General features: G+C 40.0%; 1 protein-coding gene across 2 annotated transcripts in view; it reads left to right on the top strand.

Moving 5' to 3' along the window:
* Positions 1 to 26,281, top strand: part of RAB6A (RAB6A, member RAS oncogene family) — an 85,323-nt gene that overhangs the window by 22,999 nt on the left and 36,043 nt on the right. Inside the window, exons 2-5 of one of the 2 annotated variants that reach the window (XM_019036626.4) lie at positions 9,361 to 9,419; positions 19,338 to 19,391; positions 21,367 to 21,472; positions 23,897 to 24,008. In XM_019036626.4, the coding sequence (XP_018892171.1) occupies positions 9,361 to 9,419; positions 19,338 to 19,391; positions 21,367 to 21,472; positions 23,897 to 24,008 (331 nt within the window). Of the gene's footprint in view, positions 1 to 9,360; positions 9,420 to 19,337; positions 19,392 to 21,366; positions 21,473 to 21,538; positions 21,645 to 23,896; positions 24,009 to 26,281 lie in introns of both variants that reach the window. The other variant, XM_019036625.4, reaches the window with a different exon arrangement.

Raw genomic sequence — 26,281 nt, 5'->3', positions numbered from 1 at the left:
TGCCTGCCTCGGCCTACCAAAGTGCGACCGCACCTGGCCTCAATATTGGATATTTATTTTATTTTTTACTTTGAGACAGGATCTTACCCTGTTGCCAGGGCTGGAGTGCAGTGGCACTATCACAGTTTATAGTAGTTGCAAACTCCTGGGCTTGAATCTTCCTGCCTCAACCTCCCAAGTAGCTGGGGCTACAGGTCTACTCCACCATGCTTGGCTAAATTTCTTTTTAAATGTTTTTGGAGATGGAGTTTTGCTGTGTTGCCCGGCTAGCCTTGGACTCCTTGCCTCAAGCATCCTCCAGTTTCAGCTTCCCGAGTATCTGGGATTACAGGCAAGAGCCACTGTCCCTGACCATTTTAGCCATTTTTAAGTGTGTAGTTCAGTGGCATTAAGAACATTCACATTGTAGTACCAGCTAGGCATGGTGCCTCACGACTATAATCCTGGTACTTTGGGAGGCCGTGGTGGGAGGATTGCTTGAGCTCAGGAGTTCAAAACCAGCTTGGGCAACTTAGTGAGACCTTGTCTCTATTAAAAATAAATAAATAAGTAAAAAATAAATAAAAAATAACATTCACATTTAGTACAACCATCACCTGCATAAATTTTTATAACAACTTTATGGAGCTAAAGTTTACATATCATATAATTTACTTGTATCAAGTATACAGTTTAGTGGTTTTTAGTATATATTAATAACGTGGTCTTTTTTTTTTTTTTTTTTTTGAGATGGAGTCTCCCTCTGTTGCCCAGGCTGGAGTGCATGGTGTGATCTCGGCTCACTGCAACCTCCGCCTCCCGGGTTCAAACAATTCTTTGCCTCAGCCTCCCGAGTAGCTGGGATTACAGGCGCCCACCACCATGCCCAGCTAATTTTTGTTTTTTTTTTTTTAGTAGAGACGGGGTTTCACCATGTTGGCCAGGCTGGTCTTGAACTCCTGACCTCATGATCCACCCGCCTTGGCCTCCCAAAGTGCTGGGATTACAGGCGTGAGCCACCATGCCCGGCAATAATATGTGGTCTTTAGTGACTGATCTCTTTCAGTTAGTGTAGTGTTTTCAAGGTTCATTCATTTTGAAGCATATTATCAATACTTCATCCCATTGTATCTGTGTACCACGTTTTGTTTATTAGTTGATGGACATTTGGCTTGTTTCTGCACTTTGGCTCTTATGGGTAGTGCTTGCCATATGTTATAATGATTTCATTATCATTTAGCTCAAATGATGATGATTTTTAGAAACAGGGTCTTGCTCTGTCACCCAGGCTGGAGTGCAGTGGCGTGATCATAGCTCACTGCAGCCTCAAACTCCTAGGTTCAAGCAATCCTTCTGCTTCGGCCTGCCAAGTAGGGGACTACAGGTGCATGCCACCACACTCTAGTAAATTTTAAATTTTTTGTAGAGATTGGGTCTCGCTTATTTGCCCAGGCTGATCTCGAACTCCTGTATTCACTCGATCCTCCTCAGCCTCCCAAAGTGGTGGGATTACATACACGAGCCAACGCACCAAGCCTAAATTTCCATTGTGAGTTCTTCTTGAACCTCTGGGTTAGAAGTACATTATGTTATTTCCAAACATTTCAACATTTTCTGGATATCTTTTAGTTATAAATTTCTTGTTCAGTTTCACTGAGGGCAGATAATACGTTCTATATGATTTCAAACGTTTGAAATTTGTTGAGACTTGCTTTGTGTCCCAGCACTTGTTTTCTTTCTTTCTTTGTTTTTTTTTTGAGACAGTGTCTCGCTGTGTCACCCAGGCTGGACTGCAGTGGCATGATCACGGTTCATTGTAGCTTTGACCTCCTGGGCTCAAGCAATCCTCCCACCTTAGCCTCTCAAGTGTCTGGGACAACAGTATGTACCACCACGCCTGGCTAATTGTTTGTTTTTTTCTTTTTTCTTTTTTTTTTCTTTCTCGAGATGAAGTCTCACTGTGTTGCACAGGCTGGAGTGCAGTGGCACAGTCTTGGCTCACTGTAACCTTTGCCTCCCAGGATTAAGTGATTCTCCTGCCTCAGCCTCCGGAGTAGCTGGGATTACAGGCATGAGCCACAATGCCTGGCTAATTTTTGCATTTTTAGTACAGACAGAATTTCACCATGCTGGCCAGGCTGGTCTCAAACTCTTGACCTCAGGTGATCTACCCACCTTGGCCTCCCAAAGTGCTGGGATTACAGGCGTGAGCCACACCGCGCCCGGCCAACTGTACTTCTTTTCAATTAGGAGATACCTTCATCTAGAATTACTTTCACTGGTGAATTTCTTTTTCTTTTTTTTTTGGAGACAGAGTCTTTCTCTGTTGCCCAGGCTGGAGTGCAGTGGCACAATCTCAGCTCACTGCAACCTCCGCCTCCCGGGTTCAAGTGATTTCCCTGCCTCAGCCTCCCAAGTAGCTGAGATTATGGGTCTCTGCCACCACACCTGGCTGATTTTTGTATTTTTGGTAGAGATGGGGTTTCACCATGTTGGCCAGGCTGATCTCAAACTCCTGACCTCAAGTCATCTGCCCGCCTTGGCCTCTCAAAGTGCTGAGATTACAGCCATGAGCCACCGCACCTGGCCTTAAAAGGGTGAATTTCTCATATCTGTAATCCCAGCACTTTCCACCTGTATCGTCTGCTACTCTGGAGGCTAAGGTCAGAGGATTATTTCAACCCAGGAGGTTGAGGCCATGGTGAGCCACGATCATGCCACTGCACTCTGTTTCCAAAAAAAAAAAGTAGGTGAAATGTATGGTATGTGATTTATCTCTCTCTGTCTCTCTCTGTCTCTTTTTTTTTTTTTTTTTTAAGGCAAGGTTGGGATTCCAGAAACTGCCTCCTCAAATATTGCTTATTCTCTCAAATAGACTTTTGAGGTTGGGATAGGTCTGATATTAGCAGTATAATCCTGTTAGAGGGCCTGTAACTTCAAGATTATGTCCTGCATATGGGTTATTACAGATTTACTTGTCTGATTTATTGTTGAAGAATTTAGGTAATCTCGTATATAAGTAGAGTTACATATTTAAATTTATTTCTTTCCAAATAAGATTGGAAAAATAAATAAAGCTTCCTAAGTTAGCTCTCTAATACTCATGGTCCTTGTTAAAGGCCCAAGATACCTTCTTTTTCTTCTAGCTAAAGTCTCCTTCAGACCTCACGTTAAAGTCATTTTTCTCTGGAAAGTTTTTCTTTACCTTCTAGCCTTATAATAGAAGACTGCCCCCATTCACAACATGCTCTTGTACTTTTTATCACTCTGCAGTAACTTTTTGTCTCTCTGTCTTAACCTTAGCAAGTACTATGTTCTGATTGTTTTTATATCCCCAGCATTTTTCAGTCCCTGGCATTTAGTATGTTCTCATTAAAAGGAAGAAATATAAGTGAGTAGGTTCATTTTTCTATTATATTTGCCCTGGGCTACAAAAGTTTCAAAGATTTAGCCCTATCATTTGAATTAGAATTTATACCCAAGTTGTTTGCCAGTGGTTGTTAATACAGTCAAATGGAATGTGAATCCTACTGAGATCATTGTTGTGTCTGGCCTTCACAGAATTGCAAGAGTGTGTAATTAGCATGGTGCAGATGGTGTGATTTTAGGAATGTTATTATAAATGTTGAAATTGTGCTAGAATTTCTATTTTGTTTCTGGAGATTGCATTGAGGCAGCATAGTGAATGCAAATGTAGTTATTAAGAGATGATTTACAAATACATGCATCAAAATTTTATATTTAGACATGACTTTCAAAGGAAATGCTCATTGGAGCATTTCTCATTTCAGGCTTTTGGATTAAGGATGCTCAAGTATAATGCAAATTTTCTAAAATCTGAAATATTTATGGTTCTGAGCATTTTGGTTAAGAGATACTCAACTTGTAGTTGTCTTGTTCCTACCTACTTTTACTGAGAGATACTCTCCTTTAGTTTTTTTTCTCCTAGATTTTAGATTACTCCTATTAGGAACCAGGCCTCACGGCAGGAGGTAAGCAGTGGGCCTGAGCTCCACCTCCTGTCAGATCAGTGCTGGCATTAGATTCTCATAGGAGCGAGAACCCTATAGTGAACTGTGCATGTGAGGGATCTAGGTTGCATGCTCCTTATGAGAATCTAATGCCTGATGATCTGAGGTAGAACAGTTTCATCCTGAAACCATCCACCGTTCCTCCTCCCCAACTCCCACAGAAAAACTGTCTTCCGTGAAACTGGTCGCTGGTGCCAAAAAGATTGGTGACTGCTGCTGTAGATTTATCTCCAATTTGGATTTGTCATTTTTTTTTTCTCACTATTAAACTGGATAAACTAGCCAGGTGCGGTGGCTGAAGCCTGTAATCCCAGCTCTTTGGGGGGCTGAGGCAGGTATATCACCTGAGGTCAGGAGTTTGAGACCAGCCTGGCCAACATGGTGAAACTCTGTCTCTACTAAAAATACAAAAACTAGCTGGGTGTGGTGGCGGGCGCCTGTCATCTCAGCTACCCAGGAGGCTGAGGCAGGAGAATCGCTTGACCCCAGGAGGTGAAGGTTGCAGTGAGCTGATATCGTGTCACTGCACTCCAGCCTGGGCGACAGAGTGAGACTCCGTCTCAAAAACAAACAAAAACTTGATAAACTGGGTAAATTCTTCTCTGCTATTAAACTGGAGTTTTTTTCACTTCACAAGGTGAAGTGCCCTTCTTGTCACAGTATATCAGGGGTTCTTGATAGCCACATACATATATACACTTTTTATTGGGAATGATACATATATAGTAAAGTGTTTTACTCTTTGAGAAAAAGATTTTATTTTAAAGTATAACATCCAGTAAAGGGCACAAAGTAGACAAATCTTAAATATATGGCTTGTTGGAAATTTTACTTTTTTATTCACCTTTGTAATGATCAATGCCAGCACTTAGAAGATTCCTTGGCTCCCTTTCTCAGTTAGAAACCCCTTACAACTTTTCTTGACTTCTATCAGCATTAATTCTACCAGTTTTGAACTTCATATAAATAGAATTACAGAGTATATATTCTTTTGTATCTGGCCTCTTTCACTCTATGTAGTGTCTGAAATTTGTTCATACAGTTTTACATGTTAGGATATTTTGCCATTGTAATATTTCATTTTATGACTATGCCACAATTTGTCCATTCTCTTTATTTATTTATTTATTTATTTATTTATTTATTTATTTATTTATTTTTTTGAGATGGTATCTCACCCTGTCGCCCAGGCTGGAGTGCAGTGGCATGATCTCGGCTCACTGTAACCTCCACCTCCTGGGTTCAAGCGATTCTCCTGCCTCAGTCTCCTGCGTAGCTGGGATTACAGGCGCGCATCACCACACCCAGCTAATTCTTGTATTTTTAGTAGAAATGAGGTTTTGCCATGTTGGCCAGGCTGATCTCAAACTCCTGACCTCAGGTGATCCGCCCGCCTCAGCCTCCCAAAGTGTTGGGATTACAGCCGTCAGCCACCGCGCCTGGCCTAAAATACAGCTTTTATATAGGTGCAGAATTGCTATAAGAATATAGACTGTAATATGATTTGAGAAAAAGTGAAATCAGTATATGACAACTTAAAAGGAAGGCGAAGGATCTGAAGCTGGAGAATTAATTCCAGCAAGGGATGGCTTGATGATTTTGAAAGACTTGGCTTAAAACAACAACAACAAAATCAATGTAACAGCAGAAGCAGCTTCTGCCAACCAAGACAAGTTTCCAGATGCCATGAAGAAAATAATTGAGGCCAGATGTGGACGCTCATGCTTGTAATCCCAGCACTTTGGGAGGCCAAGGCAGGCGGATCATGAGGTCAGGAGTTTGAGACCAGCCAGGCGAACATGGTGAAACCCTGTCTACTAAAAGTAAAAAAAATTAGCCAGGCATGATGGCGCACGCCTGTAATCTCAGATACTCAGGAGGCTGAGACAGGAGAATTGCTTGAACCCAGGAGGTGGAGGTTGCAGTGAGCCGAGATCGCGTCACTGCACTCCAGCCTGGGTGACAGAGCAAGACATCGTCTCGGGGGAAAAAAAAGAAAATCATTGAGGAGAAAGGATAGCTGCCTGAACAGATCTGTTTGTTTGTTTGCTTTGAGACAGAGTCTCACTGTGTCGCCCAGACTGGAGTACAGTGGTGCACTCTCAGCTCACTGCAATCTCTGCCTCCCAGATTCAAGCGATTCTGTTTCCTGAGCCTCCCAAGTAGCTGGGATTACAAGGCGCACTCCCCCACGCCTGGCTGATTTATTTATTTATATATATTTTTTGAGACAGAGTCTCGCTCTGTCACCCAGTCTGGAGTGCGGTGGCGCAGTCTCGACTCACTGCAAGCTCTGCCTCCTGGGTTCGTGCCATTCTCCTGCCTCAGCGTCCCAAGTAGCTGAGACTACAGGTGCCCGCCACCACGCCTGGCTAATTTTTTGTATTTTTAGTAGAGACGGAGTTTCACCATGTTAGCCAGGATGGTCCCAATCTCCTGACCTCATGATCCGCCTGCCTCAGCCTCCCAAAGTGCTGGGATTACAGATGTGAGCCACTGCGCCTGGCCTGATTTTTGTATTTTTAATGGAGACAGGGTTTCACCATGTTGGTCAGGCTAGTCTCGAACTCCTGACCTCAAGTGATCCACCCGTCTCGGTCTCCCTAAGTGCTGAGATTACAAGTGTGAGCCACCATGCCCGGCCTGAACAGATCTTTAATGCAGACAAATATACCCTGTTCTGGGGGAAAAATGCCACAAAGGACATTTATTGGTAAGGAAGAGAAACAAGCACCAGCATTTAAGGCAAGAAGGGCTAGGCTAATTCTACTCTTTTGTGCGAATGCATTTGAGTTTATGATCAGGACTGCCCTTATCTATAAAGCTGCTAACCTCCTCCCCAAGCCTTGAAGGGAAAAGATAAACACCAGCTGCCAATCTTTTGTTGTACAGCAAGAAGGTCTGGACAAGAACTCTTTTTCTGGAGTGGTTCCATTGATGCTTTGTTTTTGAATTCATTTTAAAGTTATTTTGATATTGGACAATGCCCTTGGCCACCTAGAACCCCAGGAGCCTAGGGTAAAGAATATTCCAGGCCGGGCGTGGTAGCTCATGCTCATAATCCCCACACTTTGGAAGGCGAAGGCAGGTGGATCGCTGGAGCTCAGCGGTTGGAGATCAGCCTGGGCAACGTGGTGAAACTCTGTCTCCACCAAAATATAAAAAATTAGCTGGGCATGGTGGCGTATGTCTGTGGTCCCAGCTACTTGCTAGGCTGAGGTGGGAGGAGTGTTTGAGCCTGGGAGGCAGAGGCTGCAGTGAGCCATGATTGCACTATTGCACTCCAGCCTTGGTAACAACAGAGTGAGACTCTGTCTCAAAGGAAAAAAAAAAGTGGCTTCTTCCCAAACATGAGTTTGCTTTTGCCTAGCGTCTAGGGAAGCTAGTTATAGCTCTTCTCTTCAGCCTGCTATTTTAGGGCTCTTCTAAATAAGATATTTTGGAGTAGGTAATTTTGTGGGCCTCTTTGCTGTTTGGCCTAATCTTTTCCTCAGGTTTTCATATGGCATATAAGAGCGAGATGTAGAGGCCAGATCTGGTCTCTAAAAATTGGTTTGAAATCAAGTTACTTAATTCACAATAATGAATGACTAGGTATGGTTCTTTTTTTTTTTTTTTGAGACGGAGTCTCGCCCTGTCCACCCGGGCTTGAGTGCAGTGGCGTGATCTCAGCTCATTGCAAGCTCCACCTCCCAGGTTCATGCCATTCTCCTGCCTCAGCCTCTTGAGTAGCTGGGACTATAGGTGTCTGCTACCGTGCCCGGCTAATTTTTATATTTTTAGTAGAGACAGAGTTTCACCGTGTTAGCCAGGATGGTCTCAATCTCCTGACCTCGTGATCTGCCCGCCTCGGCCTCCCAAAGTGCTGGGATTACAGGCGTGAGCCACCGCACCCGGCCTTTTAGGTATGGTTCTTATCCTCCCAAAAAGTACATTTTGGGGAGTATTAGAGATGTTGATTTACCCAGTTCGTTTCTAATTGATAAGTTTTTTTTTGCATTCATTTTGTATTTTGAGTCTGTGTCAAGCCACTGGCAAAACAGAAAAATAATCAGATATGGTTTTTGCCCTTGGAGAATGTGCTTATTGGTAAAGAAATTGCCAGCATTCCACTACTTTTGACCTCATGACACTTTCATATGGATTAACCTAAAAATATCAATACAGTCCAGACACAGTGGTGCACGCCTATAATCTCAGCACTTTGGGAGGCCGAGGTGGGCGAATCACAGGGTCAAGAGATCAAGACCATCCTGGCCATGGTGAAACCCCGTCTCTACTAAAAATAAAAAAAAATTAGCTCGGCATGGTGGCGTGCACCTGTAGTCCCAGCTATTTGGGAGGCTGAGGCAGGAGAATCGGTTGGACCCGGGAGGCGGAGGTTGCAGTGAGCCGAGATCTTGCCGCTGTACTCCAGCCTGGCAACAGAGCGAGACTGTCTAAAAAAAAAAAGAAAATATGTGTGTGTATATATATATATATATATATTATATCTATCTATCTATCTCACAATACAAAGTGAAGTTATGGATCTTTGGTAATTCTTTGCCAGAGAAGTAGAGAGTTCTATCTGGTTTTGAAATGAATTTTAAAACAGCTTTTCTTGTCAGTTTTTCTCACTTTTTTTTTTTTTTCGAGACGGAGTCTCTGTTGCCAGGCTGGAGCACAGTGGCGTGATCTCGGCTCACTGCAACCTCCATCTCCTAGGTTCAAGTTATTCTCCTGCCTCAGCCTTCCGAGTAGCTGGGACTACAGGCATGCAACCACCCTGCCCAGCTAAGTTTTGTATTTTTAGTAGAGACAGGATTTCACCATGTTGGCCAGGATGGTCTCGATCTCTTGACCTCGTGATCCACCCACATTGGCCTCCCAAGGTGCTGGGATTACAGGCGTGAACCACCGCACCTGGCCAATTTTTCTCACTCTTAAAACAGTGTAGTTCTTGTAGCCCTCATACCCCTTCTAAGACCATCTTTTGCCTTTCTACTCCCAGGGATTATACTTTGATTTGCTAGATGAAGTGGACCTAAGCCTCCGTTAATTCTTTTTGTTAGGGCCAAGTAAACACTTACTTGGCCTTTTGTGAATTAGGAATGTCAGTATATAATAACAGAATGTTTTCAACTTTTAACTATAGACTGTTTACCTGTGCTTTTAAATTGGGAGATGGTTGTCTGTGTTTGGAGAAAGTCATTTTGACAATCTTGGGGCTATATGGGTTTTAGTTATTCTTAGTAGAACCATTGCAGGTATTTCCCATTGACTTTAATTGCAGTTCTCTGTAGAAAAATTTTCTGAGAACCCAATGTAATGTGTTCACTGAGCAAATCTTTTTTTCGTTTCATTTCAGTTGGAAAGACATCTTTGATCACCAGATTCATGTATGACAGTTTTGACAACACCTATCAGGTATTTTGTTTTTGCCAATTTATTTGTTGTCTATTTTGTGTTACAAGTAATATTCAAGATATTTTAAAAAAATTATTTACATGCAGTTGTGGATGTAAAAGTACTTTCTGTAATCTGTAAAATGCTGTATAAATACAATGTGTAAATGATTTTGTCCAGTCCTAGGATAAACTTTATCATTTGATTTCTTTTGTCTCTTCCAAAGTCTGTTGAAATATATCTCCAATGTCATCTAGGATGGCATTAGAAGTAATGGTGGATATTCTCTATAGATTTTGTCCAAGCCTAGGATTCTGTGACATTTTTTATCTACATTTGAAATTAAGAATAAATGAATAATGAAATTAGAAATCATTAACAGAAGGATATTTGGCACATTCACAAATATGTGAAAATTAAATAATACACTCCTAAATAATTGTTAAAGATGAAATCACAAGAGAAATTAGAAAATGCTTTGAGATTAATAAAAAAGAAAACACAGCATACCAAAACTTATGGTATACAACTAAAGCAGTGCTATACAAAAAAGAAAAGAGATACTAAATAAATAGCCTAACATTCTACTTTAAGAAACTGGAAGAAAACTAAACCCAAAGCAGACAGAAGGAAGAAGCTATTTTAAAATTTAGGTTTTATCATTATTCCTGTATGGTGAGGCCAATAGATCAGGAGATGATTGCCATTGAAAAGATAGTTTGTTATACTCACAGATCCCAAGAGAAGAGGGCATGCCATGCCAGAGGGGGCCACATGGGGAAGCACTGGGTCAGTTAAAAGGCAGGTGGCTGGGGAAATGTGGACAAAAGCCTTGATTGTGGTTTTCAGGGAAGAGGCACACAAGACAGGGTAAGCAGGTTTAGGATTAGCTAGTTCGGATAATTTCAGGGGTTCTGGGGTTGAGGGGCTGTTCCTGGTTGTCTAGTACCTGGCCCGGGTGATTAGGGCAGTGTAGTATTTGCCCTCAGTGTCATAGAGGAGGTGCTCGTGTATTGGCTTTGGATTGGTTGGTTTGCCTATGAAAGGAGTACTCAAAGGTGAGTTTACTATCTCTAAGGAAAAAGCTAATCCTGGCAGGGGCAGTCCCTCCAGTGTCAGCAAGGACCCTGATGTCAAAACATCAAAACTATAGAAAGTAAAAAGACATGCTTAATACAGAAGTTAATAAAGGTTAAAGCAGAAATATATGAAAGAGAGAACAGAAAAACAATGGAGGAAATCAATGAAACCAAAAGCGGTTCTTTGAAAAGATAAAAAAATTGACTAACTTTAGCTAGAATGACCAAGAAAAAAAAGAAGACTCAAGTTCTGAAATCAGAAAAGAGGGAACATTACCACCAACCATACAGAAATAAAAAGGGTTGACTGGGCGCAGTGGCTCATGCCTGTAATCCCAGCACTTTGGGAGGCTGAGGTGGGTGGGTCACCTGAGGTCAGGAGTACAAGACCAGCTTGGCCAATATGGCAAAACTCCATCTCTACTAAGAATACAAAAATTAGCCAGGCATAATGGTGGGCGCCTGTAATCCCAGCTACTTGGGTGGCTGAGCCAGGAGAATCGCTTGAACCCAGGAGGCGGAGTTTGCAATGAGCTGAGATCATACCACTGCACTCCAGCCTGGGTGACAGAGTGAGACTCCATCTCAAAAATAAAATAAAATCAAAAGGGTTATAATGGAATGGTGTGAACAATTAAATGCTAACTAATTAGATGACAGGTAAAATGGACAAATTCCAAGAAAGACACAATCTACTAAAACTATCTCAAGAAGAAATAGAAAATCGGAATATATCTCTAATAAGTAGAGAGAATTAGTAATAAAAAAACTGCCCACATAGAAAATCCCAGCATCAGATAATTTCATTGGTCAATTCTATGAAACATTTAGAGAACAACACCAATACTTTGTAAAACTCTTCTGAAAAATAGAAGAGGACCCACCTCATTCTGTGAGGTCAGTTACTCTAATATTCAACCCAGACAGAGATATCAAAATTAAACTACAGACCAATATCCCCTATGAATATAGACACAAAAATTGTCAACAAAATACTACCAAACTGAATCCAGCAACATGTTAAAAAAGATATACACTATTATTTTTATTTCATTTATTATTATTATTATTATTATTATTATTATTATTATTATTATTATTATTATTTAAACAAAGAGAGACTTGCTATGTTGCCCAGGCTGGTATTGAACTCCTGGGCCCAAGCAACCCTTTCACCTCGGCTTCCCAAAGTGCTGGGATTACAGGCATGAGCCACCACACCTGGCCTATGTGTCATTTAACAAGTGGAATATACAAAAAGCAATAAACATAATACATTATTTGAATAAAATAAAGGACAAAATTACATGATCATTTCAATGTACACATAAAAAGCATTTGACAAAATCCAGCAGCCTCTCATGATAAAAACATACAACAACAAACTAGGAATAGAAGGAAACTTCAAAATGGTAATGAGCATCCATAAAAATGCCACATCTTATATACTTAATGTGAAAGGCTGAACGCTTTCTAAGATCAGGAACAAGTAAGGATGTCTGCCCTCACGACCTACACAGTTTCAATACCAAAAATCAAAGAACAAACTAAAAGGAATAAATTAGTAATCTTAAGAGCAAGTACTTTGAGACACTAAGCACGTTGTAAATCTTTACCATGTTAACTCTTTAAAATTTTTTTTTATTACCACTACTTTTCAGTTACGAAATGTTTTTGTGAAACAATTGGGGAGCATAGATTTAAACTGCCTTGTTAAATGAATTTAAAAAATTTTAAGTTAAGAAAACAAGTTACTCTTAATCTACTTATCCATTTTATATGTATTGTAGTTAGCATAAAAACTTGATTTCATTTGTCATTCTATAGATTAAAGAAAAAAACTTGATTTCAATTGCTTTGTCTTTGTAATATAGCAAATGTTAATCTGATTAAGGCTGTCACTCATTAACTGCTGCTGTCTTGATTATTAAACCATTTTTATTTTTCAGAAACCTTTTTAGGGTAATCTTGAAATCTAAATCCTCTTAGTATGTATTTTTCCACATTTGAAGTATTTATTTCAGGAATATGGCTTCTGAATTGAATCTTCCTGAAAAACAAAAACATGGGCATTTCTTTTTTAGGAAAGCTATGTAATGAGCCTTAGAGTTGGAAGCACCTTTATTTATGTCTTAGTTCTACCATTTAGTCGTTGGATGGGTTTGGATCAATTATTAAATTTTTCAGAATCCATATTTTCACATCTGTAAAGTGAGAATCGTAATCCCTATGGATGGTGACTCCATTCTTTTTTGGGGAAAAAAAAAAGTTCTTTTTTTTTTTTCCAAGAGATAGAGTATTGCTTTGTCGCCCAGGCTGGAGTGCAGTGGCATGATCATAGCTCATTGCCACCTTGAATTCTTGAGCTAATGGGATTCTCCTGCCTCAGCCTCCTAAGTAGCTGGGACTACAGGTACACACCACCACTCCCAGCTAATTAAAAAATTTTTTTTTTGTACAGATGGGTTTTTGCCATCTTGCCTAAGTCTTGAACTCAGGCTTAAGGGATCCTCCTGCCTCAGCCTCTCAAAGTGCTGGGATTACAGGGATGAGCCAGCATGCCTGGCCAAAAGCTCTATTCTTTTGTGATTATTACCATTTACCATTGAGAACAACATTGATTGTTTTATTTCTTTCTTTGAATACTTTAGCACTTCTTTTCATAGTAGTCCTCTTCATTATAACCTGTCAGCATTTTAGACAACTGTAATGTTCACATAGACAATCTACTAGCCTCCTGTACTTTTCATTTCCATAATCTCAGACCTTCTCTGAAAATCATGTATTCTCTTCTCAGACCACAGTCTTGTATCCTTCCAATTTTTTTATTCAGGTACTTTTACTATAATAGTTTCTACTCCGGTGGTTCACATCAAAACCTTCAACCCATTAATTCCTCCATGTTATTTTTATTTTATTTTTTCATTTTTTAAAAATAATTTTTCTTCTAATTTTTTTTTTTTTTTTTTTAAAGACAGGGTTTCACTCTGTCACCCAGGCTGGAGTGCAGTGGTGTGATCTTGACTCACTGCAGCCTCCATCCCCCCAGGCTCAAGCGATTCTCCCACCTCAGCCTCCTGAGTAGCTGGAACTACAGGTGTGCACCACTATGCTTTTTTTTTTTTTTTTTTTTTTTTTTTGAGACAGAGTCTCACTCTGTCACCCAGGCTGGAGTGCAGTGGCACAATCTCGGCTCACTGCAAGCTCCGCCTCCTGGGTTCACGCCATTCTCCTGCCTCAGCCTCCCACGTAGATGGGACTGCAGGCACCTGCCACCACGCCTGGCTAATTTTTTGTATTTTTAGTAGAGACACGGTTTCACTGTGCTAGCCAGGATGGTCTCGATCTCCTGACCTCGTGATCCACCCGCCTCTGCCTCTCAAAGTGCTGGGATTACAGGCATGAGCCACTGTGCCTGGGCTTTTTTTTTTTTTTTTTTTTTTTTTTTTGAGACGGAGTCTTGCTCTATCGCCCAGGCTAGAGTGCAGTGGCTCAATCTTGGCTTACTACAACCTCTGCCTCCGGGGTTCAAGCGATTCTCCTGCCTCAGCCTCCTGAATAGCTGGGACTACACACGCGCACCACCACACCTGGCTAATTTTTGTATTTTTAGTAGAGACGGGGTTTCACCATATTGGCCAGGCTGGTCTCAAACTCCTGACCTTGTGATCTGCCCACCTCTGCCTTCCAAAGTGCTGGGATTACAGATGTGAGCCACCATGCCCGGCCTTTTTTGTGTTTTTAATAGAGACAGGTTCTTGCCATGTTGCCCAGACTGATGACAAACTCCTGAGCTCAAGCAGTCCGGCTGCCTCGGCCTCCTAAAGTGCTGGGATTATTGGCATGAGCCACCGCACCTGGCCCTTCCATGTTGTTTTTAAACATCTGGTCCTGTGTCTTCTGTCTTACCTTTCTCCTTTTTTAGCTTAGACTCCATGGGAAATTCTTTAACTTTCTTGCCTCTTGATATGGTTTGGCTATGTCCCCACCCAAATCTCATGTTGAATTGTAACTCCCACAATTCCCACATGTTGTGGGAGAGATCCAGTGGAAGATAATTGAATCATTGGGGGTGGTTTCCCACAGACTGTTCTCGTGGTAATGAATAAGTCTTACGAGATCTGATGGTTTCATAAAGGGAAACCCTTTTCGCTTGCCTCTCATTCTCTATTGTTGCCTCCATGTAAGAAGTACCTTTCGCCTTTCACTATGATTGTGAGGCCTCCCCAGCCATGTGGAACTGCAAGTCCATTAAACCTCCTTTTCTTTATAAATTACCCAGTCTCGGGCATGTCTTTATCGGCAGCGCCAAAACAGACTAATACACTTCTCTTTGGTTCAATCACATATGCTTGGCAAAATTCGTGTTATGAACCCAGTCATCTCATTTCTCCTCATTGGTTCTTGAATACATTAATGTTGCTAGTGTCAACTAGGTTATCAGTTTACCAAGCACTCTTTGGAGTAACTATTTCATACTAACTCTGTACTCTTCAGAACCTAAGTTTACCACTTTTACCACTCTTCTTTGACCCTTACTTTGAAGACCTTGCTTCTTAGAAAAATGGAAAGTATAAGGCAGGAATGCCCTTATTTATTTTTCTTACCATATCATCTGAGTACATGTAACAGTATTTGTACTAATCCTCTTTCATTCCAGTATACTGCAGTAAATGCCCTCCTCCTATCAAAAGCCAATCCCTAACTGCTAAATCTTATCTTCTCTGGCATTTGTCATTCTCAACATCTTCATTATTCTTTATTTCCTGGAGTTTTTGTTATATATCAGGCACTATTCTGCATCCTGGGTATATAGCATACTGCAGTGAACAAACCAACCAACCTTACTCTCATGGAACTTCTAGTGGGGAGAAGTTGGACATTTAAAAGTTAATCAAATAATTTATTAATCTAGTCAAAAGTGCTATAAAGAAATACATTTAGGAGGCCAGGCGCAGTGGCTCACGCCTGTAATGCCAGCACTTCGGGAGGCCAAGGTGGGCGGATCACAAGGTCTGGAGATCGACACCATGTTGGCTAACACGGTGAAACCCCGTCTCTACTAAAAATACAAAAAATTAGCCGGGCCTAGTGGCAGGTGCCTGTAGTCCCAGCTATTCGGGAGGCCGAGGCAGGAGAATGGCGTGAACCCCAGGAGGCGGAGGTTGCGGTGAGCTGAGATTGAGCCACTGCACTCCAGCCTGGGTGACAGAGCGAGACTCCATCTCAAAAAAAAAAAAAAAAAAAAACGAAATGCATTTAGGAAAACATGATCTTAGCATGATAATGATTGTGGCCTTTATAGTACTACCTAGCTGCATAATTTGTAAGTCACAATTTGCTATTTTCAGAGAAGGAAGAGAGTACTGTTCTTGACTTATATACTATAAAATTTACTTTTAGTCAGTTTGTGATGTTGCCTATGTATATCAACAAATGTACTTTGATGTTCGAACTAATATATTCTCAAGTGAATGTTTTTGTCTTGGAGGAGAAAATGAAGTGTTCAGTGGGATATCTTTTTCTTTGCTTTTGGAGTCACCTTTTGAATTGCTGTTGTTTTACATGCTTTACATAGCTGTTCTTGAGTGTGAACTTTCTGCAGCCTATATGCAGTAATCCCATATTAAGTCAAAGTGAATGAGAAATGCATAAGCGTTTATATGGAATTTGAAAAACAGTTCAATTTTTTCTTTAAAAACCTATTTGTTAGAAATATTTGCTGTACAGGAATTGACATACATAAAGTTTGTGGTGTTTTATTTATGTAACTAAAAAAAATCTTATATATTGAAATGCAAGGTACTGGTTTACAGTATATAGATATGTGGGTAGGAGTGGTGAGAGTCATTTTCTTAGCCTTTATTGAGTATCTTATCTAAAAATATTGACACCGTACCATAATATCTTTTATTGTCCTTTTCCTGGTTTTTTTCTCTCATATTAGTCTCTAACATACTATTTTACTTAATTAGCTTATTATTTGTCTGTCTTAGCAGACTGTAACCTCTGCAAGGGCATAGATTCTTGTCTGCTTTTTATTCTTTTACCACAGGATTCTCAGCTCCTAATGATGGTGCCTAGTAGGCAATCAATAAATATTTCTTTCGGCCAGGCGCAGTGGCTCATGGCTGTAATCCCAGCACTTTGGGAGGCCGAGGTGGGCAGATCACTTGAGGTCAGGAGTTCGAGACCAGCCTGGCCAACATGTAGTGAAACCCCGTCTCTACTAAAAAATACAAAAATTAACTGAGTGTGGTGGTGCACACCTGTAGTCTCAGCTACTTGGGAAGCTGAGGCAGGACAATTGCTTGAACCTAGGAGGGGGAGGTTGCAGTGAGCCAAGATCACCGCTCTGCACTCCAGCCTGGGTGACAGAGCAAGACTCTGTCTCTCAAAATAAATAAATAAAATAAAATAAATAAGTAAAATAAATCTTTCTTTTTTTCCCCCCAGTATTTGGAAGGAATAGAGTTCAATAAATATTCCTGATGAATGTGGACAGGTGTACATGATTTTTAAATGTGTTCCGTCCAATTTGGGTAGAGACTAACTGCATGTTTGTTCATCACTCTAGTACCTTACACAGTATTTGCAAGTACGTGCTTAATAAATATTTGATGAGCAAGCTGGGCACATTGCCTCATGCCTATAATCCTGGCACTTTGGGAGGCCGAGGTTGGGGGGATCACTTGAGGCCAGGAGTTCGAGACCAGCCTGTCCAACATGACGAAACCCCATCTCTACTAAAAATACAAAAAGTAGCAGGGCTTGGTGGTGAATGCCTGTAATCCCAGCTACTTGAGAGGCTGAGGCACTAGAATTGCTTGAACCCAGGAGGCAGAAATTGCAATGAGCCGAGATCACACCACTGCACTCCAGCCTGGGCGACTGAGCGAGACTCTGTCTCTAAATAAATAAATAAATAATTGATGAACGAATAAATGAGAACTAAATGGGGCAATGTGTATAAATCGGCACTTAGTAGATAATCAATTCATGTAATTTACTGTAGCTTTCATTCTTGAATATATGTAAAAACATGTAAAGACTTACCAACATTGCATTGATTTTTCGTATAAAGATATTATCTTTAGGCAGGGTGCAGTGGCTCATGCCTATAGTCCCAGCGCGTTGGAAGGCCAAGTGGGGAAGATCTCTTGAACCTAGGGGTTCCAGACTAGCCTGGACAACATGGCAAAACCCTGTCTCTATAAAAAAATACAGAAATTAGTGGGGCATGGTGGCATGTACCTGTAGTCCCAGCTACTCGGGAGGATTGCTTGAGCCAGGAGGTTGAGGCTGCACTGAGACAAAATCACACCCCTATATACCAGCTTGGGCAAGAGTGTGAGACTCTGTCTCCAAAAAAAAAAAAAATATATATATATATATATATATACACACACATATATATATACACATATATATATATACACATATATATATATATACATATATATATATTTAAATTTTATTTACGGAAGCATCAGAAAAGAATAAAATACTTAGGAACAAATTTAACAAACAGCATAAGACTATACAAAACACTGCTGGGAGAAATTAAAGGAGACACATGTATTAGTTTGTTCTCATGCTGCTAATAAAGAGATAACCCAAGACTGGGTAATTTATAAAGGAAAGAGGTTTAATAGACGCACAGTTCCACATGGCTGGGGAGGCCTCAGGAAACTTACAATCATGGCAGAAGGGGAAGCAAACATGTCCTTCTTCACATGGCAGCAACAAGGAGAAGCACAGAGCAAAGAGAGGGGAAATCCTTTTATAAAACCATCAGATCTCATGAGAACTCAACTATGACACACACAAAATTCTATTTTTCTGCTAACAGAAATAAAATCCCCAACTGATGGACCACTTTTCTGATCTAGTTTTTGATTGTTTTTTAGGAACTTAAAATTCTTAGTGACTCATATTTTAAAATGCACAGACTCAGTTTCTGTTTTAAGGAATATGGCACAAAGATATTTAGGGAAAAAGTATGTATGTACACACACATATATACATAGTATATGTGCACACAAACATTAATGAGGTGGTTAAACTTCTAAAATAGAGTCCATATCAACATCCTCTTTATGGAGTCGTTTGTCTTTCTTCCATTCTTTTTATTTATCTCCCCTAATTAATACTGGACTTTTTTAACTTGTATACTTTTTTTCCTTTCTTTTTTGTAGTCTGCCTTCTTTCTATTCTCTTATTATTTCACCATTTTCTCTTGATAGGGAAAACAGCAGCCAGGCAATAGAACTTTACATGTGTTTTCACCACAGAAGGAAGCTATCATTGTGTGGTACAGAGGAAAACTTGTTTTCCTTACCTAATGACTTTTATCTTATATTGGAAAAATCATGTCTCTTATGGAAAGTTATGATGTTTGTGAGTGTCTGGCTGTCTATGGCATTAGGACAGTTGACAATATATCAACAATATTTTATAAAACTGCTCTTGGGGCAGATACTTACCATTCTGAGTGGAGAACAATCAGATACTCAAACTAAAGTTCAAATACAAATATTTAAACCAAAGTTGCCATTATCTTGTTATTTGTAAAATGAGAAAAATAGGGATGAGAATAAGCTACCTGGCAGGAATGTATAAAGATTAGAGATGATCATGTAAAAGGCTTAAAACAATCTCTGATATGAAGCAAGTGCTGAATACATGAAAATCATTATCACTGGAAATTTTGTTTGTCCTTAATTGTCCTTAATTGACTATGTTGTATTGATTTGTTTATTCATCATTTCTTCCACAATCATGAATCCCATTTGAATCCTAAACTGCTGGCCACCATTAAACTATTATTATTTGTTAACTTCTTTGTTTTGTTTTACAGGCAACAATTGGCATTGACTTTTTATCAAAAACTATGTACTTGGAGGATCGAACAGTGAGTAATATTTTCAGTGTGCAATTTTCTGCAACATTCCAGGTTAGAAAACTGCGATCAAAGTTATCAATGATTGTCACCATAAGAAGTACTTAGCAAAGTTACCAAAGATAGTTTACAGTTGTTGAGAAAAACTCTTATTACCGAGTGAGTAGTACTTGGCAGTCATCTTGATTTGGAAAAATGAAAACAAAGAGCTTTACAGAGAATTAAAGGAGAATTTTTATGAAGAAATTAAACCTGCTAAAGACCTTCTAAATGCCACCCTTGAGGCATTCAAAAAGATTTCAATTTGTGAACTTCAAGATTTTTTTTGTCAGGATAGGATGCGTATCAAAGTGACTGACAAAAAAGAAGTTATGTGGGCAGGGTGTGGTGGCTCACACCTGTAATCCCAGCACTTCGGGAGGCTGAGGCAGGTGGATCATCTGAGGTCAGGAGTTTGAGTCCAGCTTGGCCAACATGATGAAACCCCGTCTCTATTAAAAATACAAAAAATTAGCCAGGCGTGGTGGCGGGCGCCTATAATCCCAGCTACTTGGGAGGCTGAGGCAGGAGAATCGCTTGAACCCAGGAGGCAGAGGTTGCAGTGAGCTGAGATTGCGCCATTGCACTCTAGCCTGGGCAACAAGAGCGAAACTCCGTTGCAAAAAAAAAAAAAAGTAGTGTGTATTTATTTGTTGGATTTTTGTCTTTCATCCTTTGGAATGTTTTCTTTAAATACAGTATAAAATCTGTATTCTAGCCCACTACCCCTTGAAGAGATACTTGTCACCTAAACAGTGAATATCTTAAATGCAGTATTTTGAGACCTGCACCCAAAAACGTTATTTAATTTCCAGTGTTATTTCTTAGGTTTTTTTTTTTCCTGAATATTCTCTTTCATGTTTTGATATATAGCATGTCATTTCTTAAAATTTGAAAGCGGCCAGGTGTGGTGGCTCACGCCTGTAATCCCAGCACTTTGGGAGGCCAGGATGGACAGATCACCTGAGGTCAGGAGTTGAAGACCAGCCTGGCCAACATGGCGAAACCCCATCTTTTCTAAAAGTACAAAAATTAGCTGGGCGTGGTGGCGGGCGCCTGTAATCCCAGCTACTCGGGAGGCTGAGGCAGGAGAATCGTTTGAACCCGGGAGGCAGAGGTTGCAGTGAGCCGAGATCACACCACTGCACTTCAGCCTGAGCGACAAGAGTGAGATTCTGTCTCAAAAAAAAAAAACAAAACAAAAAACAACAACAAAAAAAAATAGAAAGCTTGGAAATGACTTTATCATGATGCATGAACTTGATACTTGTTTTCAGGCTTTTCTTCCTGTAATATAGATATGGATAGTACGTAAAGACATTTTTATGTAGGGCTGCAAAAAGATCTTCCTCCTTTTTGTTACATTATACACACACACGCGTGCATGCGCGCGTGCACACACTCGCATGTTCTGGGGAAAAATGTATGGGAGAAATACAAGCACAGTAGTTAAAGACCAGGTTTCAAAGTATTCTAGACCCAATAGGAAAGAGACACATTTTAGCTTGAGAGAAGCTTTCAAAGAAGCATTAATTCCTTTACCCTCATAGCTTAGGCTGCTCATTGACATTTACCTTAGGTTTTTTTGTTTTGTTTTGTTTTTTTCTCTATTTAACCATCAACAGTCTACTTTTTGCCACTTGGAAGGCATAGGGATTCAAATAGGTTTTAGGTAGGGAAAAAGGGAAGCCATATTTCTGATTCTGTGAAATTTTTCCCAGTGGCATTTTCCAGTCATTTATGTTTGAAGTATGCAAATTTTTAATATTTCTCCCTTTTGAAAAAGGAGTTTTGTGTTATCTTCATTCCTCACTCCCTGCAACCTCTTGCATGAGTCTTCTTTCTACTTCCTTCCCACCCTCTCCCTTTTACAAAAAACATTGTTTCTTTTTTCTTTTTAGTATTAGTTTGGTTTTTTTTTTTTTATTTATTTTTTCCCATCTCACAGATCAGGCTTCAGCTGTGGGATACTGCGGGTCAGGAACGTTTCCGTAGCCTCATTCCCAGTTACATCCGTGATTCTGCTGCAGCTGTAGTAGTTTACGATATCACAAGTAGGTATATTGCAACGGGTTGACCTTTCTTATTTTTCTTGCTTGTTTGACTGATTTTGTTGTTAGGTACGATTGCAATTATGGGACACAGCAGGTCAAGAGCGGTTCAGGAGCTTGATTCCTAGCTACATTCGTGACTCCACTGTGGCAGTTGTTGTTTATGATATCACAAGTGAGTGGAGGGAATTATGCATTTCTAATCTTCTTTCAACCTTTAGCTTAGCTGCATGCATGTTCTTGTCTTGTGCTTGTTTTCCTTACTGGCATGTAAAAATAAGTTTTATCATAGTAAATTACATACCAGCCAGGTCAGAAATATTTGCTTTGGTGTTTATACCAATATGCTTTATATGTAACTGTGCCAGGTTTTTTGCCCCAGAAATTTTCTTTTGGGTCCAACTGTGAATCCTCTTCAAGGGTTTCTTAGTATCCTGTTATTCGTAAACCATACCATAATTATAGTTGGAGGAATTTTTCCTTGATCTCAGATTTCTCTAAAATAAAATGATCTGCATTTAAGTCTCTTGCCAAGTTTTCCAAATCCTCCAAGCTTTCTATTGAGGCTATTACAAGCTTCTGCTAGCCAGCTTTTCTCTGCTTTCCCCTTCCAGCCATTCTCTCTCTGTAGAGGAAGACAGAGAAAACATAATGTACAGTTTTCTATTAATCTTTTTTATTTGAATCATATTTTGGTTCTGTGACTGATTTATTTACTTTGTTGCTAATAAATTACACTTTCATTTCTCTCCAAGAAAAAAATTTTAAATAGGAGGTGAAACAACTAGTAGTCTTTTTCTTTTTTTCTAAAGATTGAATAATGCCTGTGGCCTTTTAAGTGACTGTAAATTTTCCATGAAGCATTGGTGACTAACAAGAAAATGCTTTCTGATTGAAATTGCCTTTGTAAATTGGTTTATGACATATATTAGGCAATATTAAACATTATTACATGTAGTGGTTCATAACTTATAGGAAAACCAGGGTCTTGAACTCCTGGGTTCAAGTGATCCTCCTGCCTCAGCCTTCTAAAGTGCTAGGATTAGGCTGGGCACAGTGACTCACGCCGGAAATCCCCATACTTTGGATGGCCAAGGCAGGCGGATCACCTGAGGTCAGGAGTTTGAGACCAGCCTGACCAACGTGATGAAACTCCATCTCTACTAAAAATGCAAAATTAGCCAGGTGTGGTGGTGCATGCCTGTAATCCCAGCTACTCGAGAGACTGAGGCAGGAAAACCTCTTGAACCTGGGAGGCGGAGGTTGCAGTGAGCCGAGATCGTGCCATTGCACTCCAGCCTGGGCAACAAGAGCAAAACTCTGTCTCAACTACAACAACAACAACAAAAACTAAAGTGCTAGGGTTACAGGCATGAACCATTGTTCCCAGCCCAGTATCTGGGGCTTTCTTTTTAAATTTTTAAAAAACGTGTACCACACTACACAGATGTAGTATCTTGGGCTAAAAAAAATCTTAAATAGACAAAGGAACTATTCATTTGGACTGGTAATACTGTTACTATGCATTTTTGCATATCTCCTCAATTAGGAATTGTTATCTAATAACGAATAATTGTGCTGGCAAAATTAGAAGATTGCATTCAAGGACTTTTTTTGAGATAGGTGCTATATGCAGTCTTTCTTCCTTTGCACCTTTACTTTGGGTTGCTGTTTGTTTAAAAAAAAGAGGTATGTTCATATTGTGCATTGACACGTTTTGTAGCTTTAAAATGTTTGTGCTTACTTTAACCACAGCAAGTGAAACCGGGTGTATTTTTTTTTAAATCCACAAATGTGATTCAAATATTAGTATGTTGTTTTCTTTAGCTGCTGTAAGAAGTGTTGAAGTACTCTACTTAGAATCCAACACTAGAAAAGATAAATTTTGTTACAAGTGTTTCTGATGCATTAAACAAATAAACTTTAGGTTAAAGTGATCACAAACTGAGGAAGCAGTGCAAACAGTGGTGTTGAAAGCTATTGAAAGGCTTTACAAATTTTCTGGATGTGTTGGGACTTACTGGCTGACATACTTTGGAAAATGCTTTCTTTGTCATGTTTGGTATGTGTAAGTGATCAAAAAAGCATTGTGGCAATGTGACACCATATTATCTGCCATAGCTGTCCTTATATTTCAAAAAGTTGTTTTTTTTTTCAATTAAATACTACATTGCACTCATTTGATCATGTTCAAAAAATTTTTAAACTACTCTAAAAGGAACCTTGAAGATTTTATTCTTGTAATTTGTTTAAATTGCTGACAGTTGTAATCAGATAAAATGGAGTTATGTTGCAGGCACATTAAAAGTGGGGTACTAATGTGCCAGCCCCCTTCCAACTTCCAGGGCTTTTTTGGAAGGAGGTGCCCACCACCTGGGGAGGCATTTTTCAGCAACACTAATCTCTCTGTCTACCCTCCTATACTAGATGTTAACTCATTCCAGCAAACTACAAAGTGGATTGATGATGTCAGAACAGAAAGAGGAAGTGATGTTATCATCATGCTAGTAGGAAATAAAACAGATCTTGCTGACAAGAGGTATGGAGTTATTTTATGTGTGTGTAATGTTTGATTTCTGTGATGCAGCCTTTTATTTTTGTTCACTGAGAAATTGTTTTGAAAGGAGACATGCTTAATCCTTAAGTTTACGTCCTCCCCTGCTTTTCTTTAGCATGGGAACCTCAAATATAAATGTAAATATTAAACACCCAGTCCTTAAGGGAAATGAATTTTATTTTGTTTAAGCCCATGTGTAAATAACTCTTGTGCAAGTTTGTTTAGACATGAAGCCGGTAAATATTTTGCGTTTTTTAGATCTCGTAAGTATGAAAAGTGTTTTGTTAAAGAGCAAGCCATTTTGGAAAAACCTTATCTTTAAAAATTGTTCATAATGATTAAATGCACACTCTTTTCTTAGTAGTCTTCTTATAAAACATTCATTATAATTCAGTGGTGTGGATTTTTGTTTTTTGGTTGTTGTTTTTTAATTGTGTGGCTGAGCCAGACTGTGTAGTTGCACTGAATAGCTTGATTGTGATACCTTAGTCAAATGAGCAAAGCGATATTCAAGTCACAGGATGCAAAATATATTAACATTCACTGTAGGACCCATGGCTTGAATATTTGCTTTCAGCATTCTTAAGCGATTTACTGCATATTCTTTCTGCTTTAAATAGTTTTGACCATACTACTTAATAGTAAGAGCTTTTACTGTTTGTTTATTCATGAGATGGATATTGAAATTCGGGTAATGAACTTGTGATATTAATTCAAGTGTTGCAAAGAAAGCCAGTGTTAAAAGACTTGTGGAGATGTGAAGCCCATTTCCGCCCATGGCACCTCAGTTAGAATTGGTAGTACAGGCCAGGTGCGGTGGCTCACAACTGTAATCCCAGCACTTTGGGAGGCCAAGGACGGTGGAACACGAGGTCAGGAGTTCAAGACCAGCCTGGCCAAGATGGTGAAATCCCGTCTCTACTAAAAATACAAAATTAGCTGGGCGCTGTGACATGCACCTGTAATCCCAGCTACTCGGGAGGCTGAGGCAGGAGAATCGCTTGAACCAGGGGAGCGGAGGTTGCAGTGAGCTGAAGTTGTGCCATTGCACTCCAGCCTGGGCAACAGAGTGAGACTCTGTCTCAAAAAAAAAAAAGAATTGGTAGTACAGTTGCAAAAAAGTCTTTCTTAATTTAAAAGTAAATTAGAAGTGATTGCATCTTTTCTTTATGAAAATATGTTTTGGACATGAACTGCTATGAAGGAAATTTTCACTATTTTATTTATCCTCACTCTAGAGACTTTGTAGGTACTTTTTTTTTTTTTTTTTTTTTTGAGATGGAGTCTCATTCTGTCGCCCAGGCTGGAATGCAGTGGTGTGATCTCAGCTCATTACAACCTCTGCCTCCTGGGTTCAAGCGATTCTTCTGCCTCAGCCTCCTGAGTAGCTGGGATTACAGGCGCCTGCCACCGTGTCCTGCAAATTTTTGTATTTTTAGTAGAGACAGGGTTTCACCATGTTGGCCAGGCTGATCTTGAACTCCTGACCTCGTGAGCCACTGCGCCCTGCCAGTACCTTTATTTTATTTATTTATTTATTTTTGAGTTGGAGTCTCGCATTGTCACCTGGGTTGGAGTGCAATGGCGTGATCTTGGCTCACTGCAACCTCTGCCTCCCAGGCTCAAGCGATTCTCCTGCCTCAGCCTCCCGAGTAGCTGGGATTACTGACGCCTGCCACCATGCCCGGCTCATTTTTTTGTATTTTTAGTAGAGACGAGGTTTCACTATGTTGGCCAGGCTGGTCTCAAATTCCTGACCTTGTGATCCGCCTGCCTTGGCCTTCCAAAGTGCTGGGATTACAGGCGTGAGTCACCGCGCCCGGCCTCTTCATTTTTAAATAGAAAAATTGTATATCTGAATTGTTTCCCTTTATAGCCAGAGTTATCTGAGGAGGGTGCTTATAAGGATTTTTTTATTGCTTAATATTTTAGTTGTGTGCACAAATGGTAGAAACTTGTCAAATTTTATATATATATATATATATATATATATATTTTTTTTTTTTTTTTTTTTTTTTTTTTTTTTTTGAGATGGAGTTCTGCTCTTGTTGCTTAGGCTGGAGTACAATGGCACAATCTTGGCTAACTGCAACCTCAGTCTCCCAGGCTTAAGTGATTCTCCTGCCTCAGCCTCCCGAGTAGCTGGAATTACAAGAGCTTGCCACCACATCTGGCTAATTTTTGTATTTTTTAGTAGTGACGGGGTTTCCCCATGTTGGCCAGGCTGGTCTCGAACTCCTGACCTCAGGTGATCC

The sequence above is a fragment of the Gorilla gorilla genome, chromosome 9 (genome assembly GCF_029281585.2).
Source record: "Gorilla gorilla gorilla isolate KB3781 chromosome 9, NHGRI_mGorGor1-v2.1_pri, whole genome shotgun sequence".
Classification (NCBI taxonomy): domain Eukaryota; kingdom Metazoa; phylum Chordata; class Mammalia; order Primates; family Hominidae; genus Gorilla; species Gorilla gorilla.
This window is presented reverse-complemented; position numbering and strand designations above follow the sequence as displayed.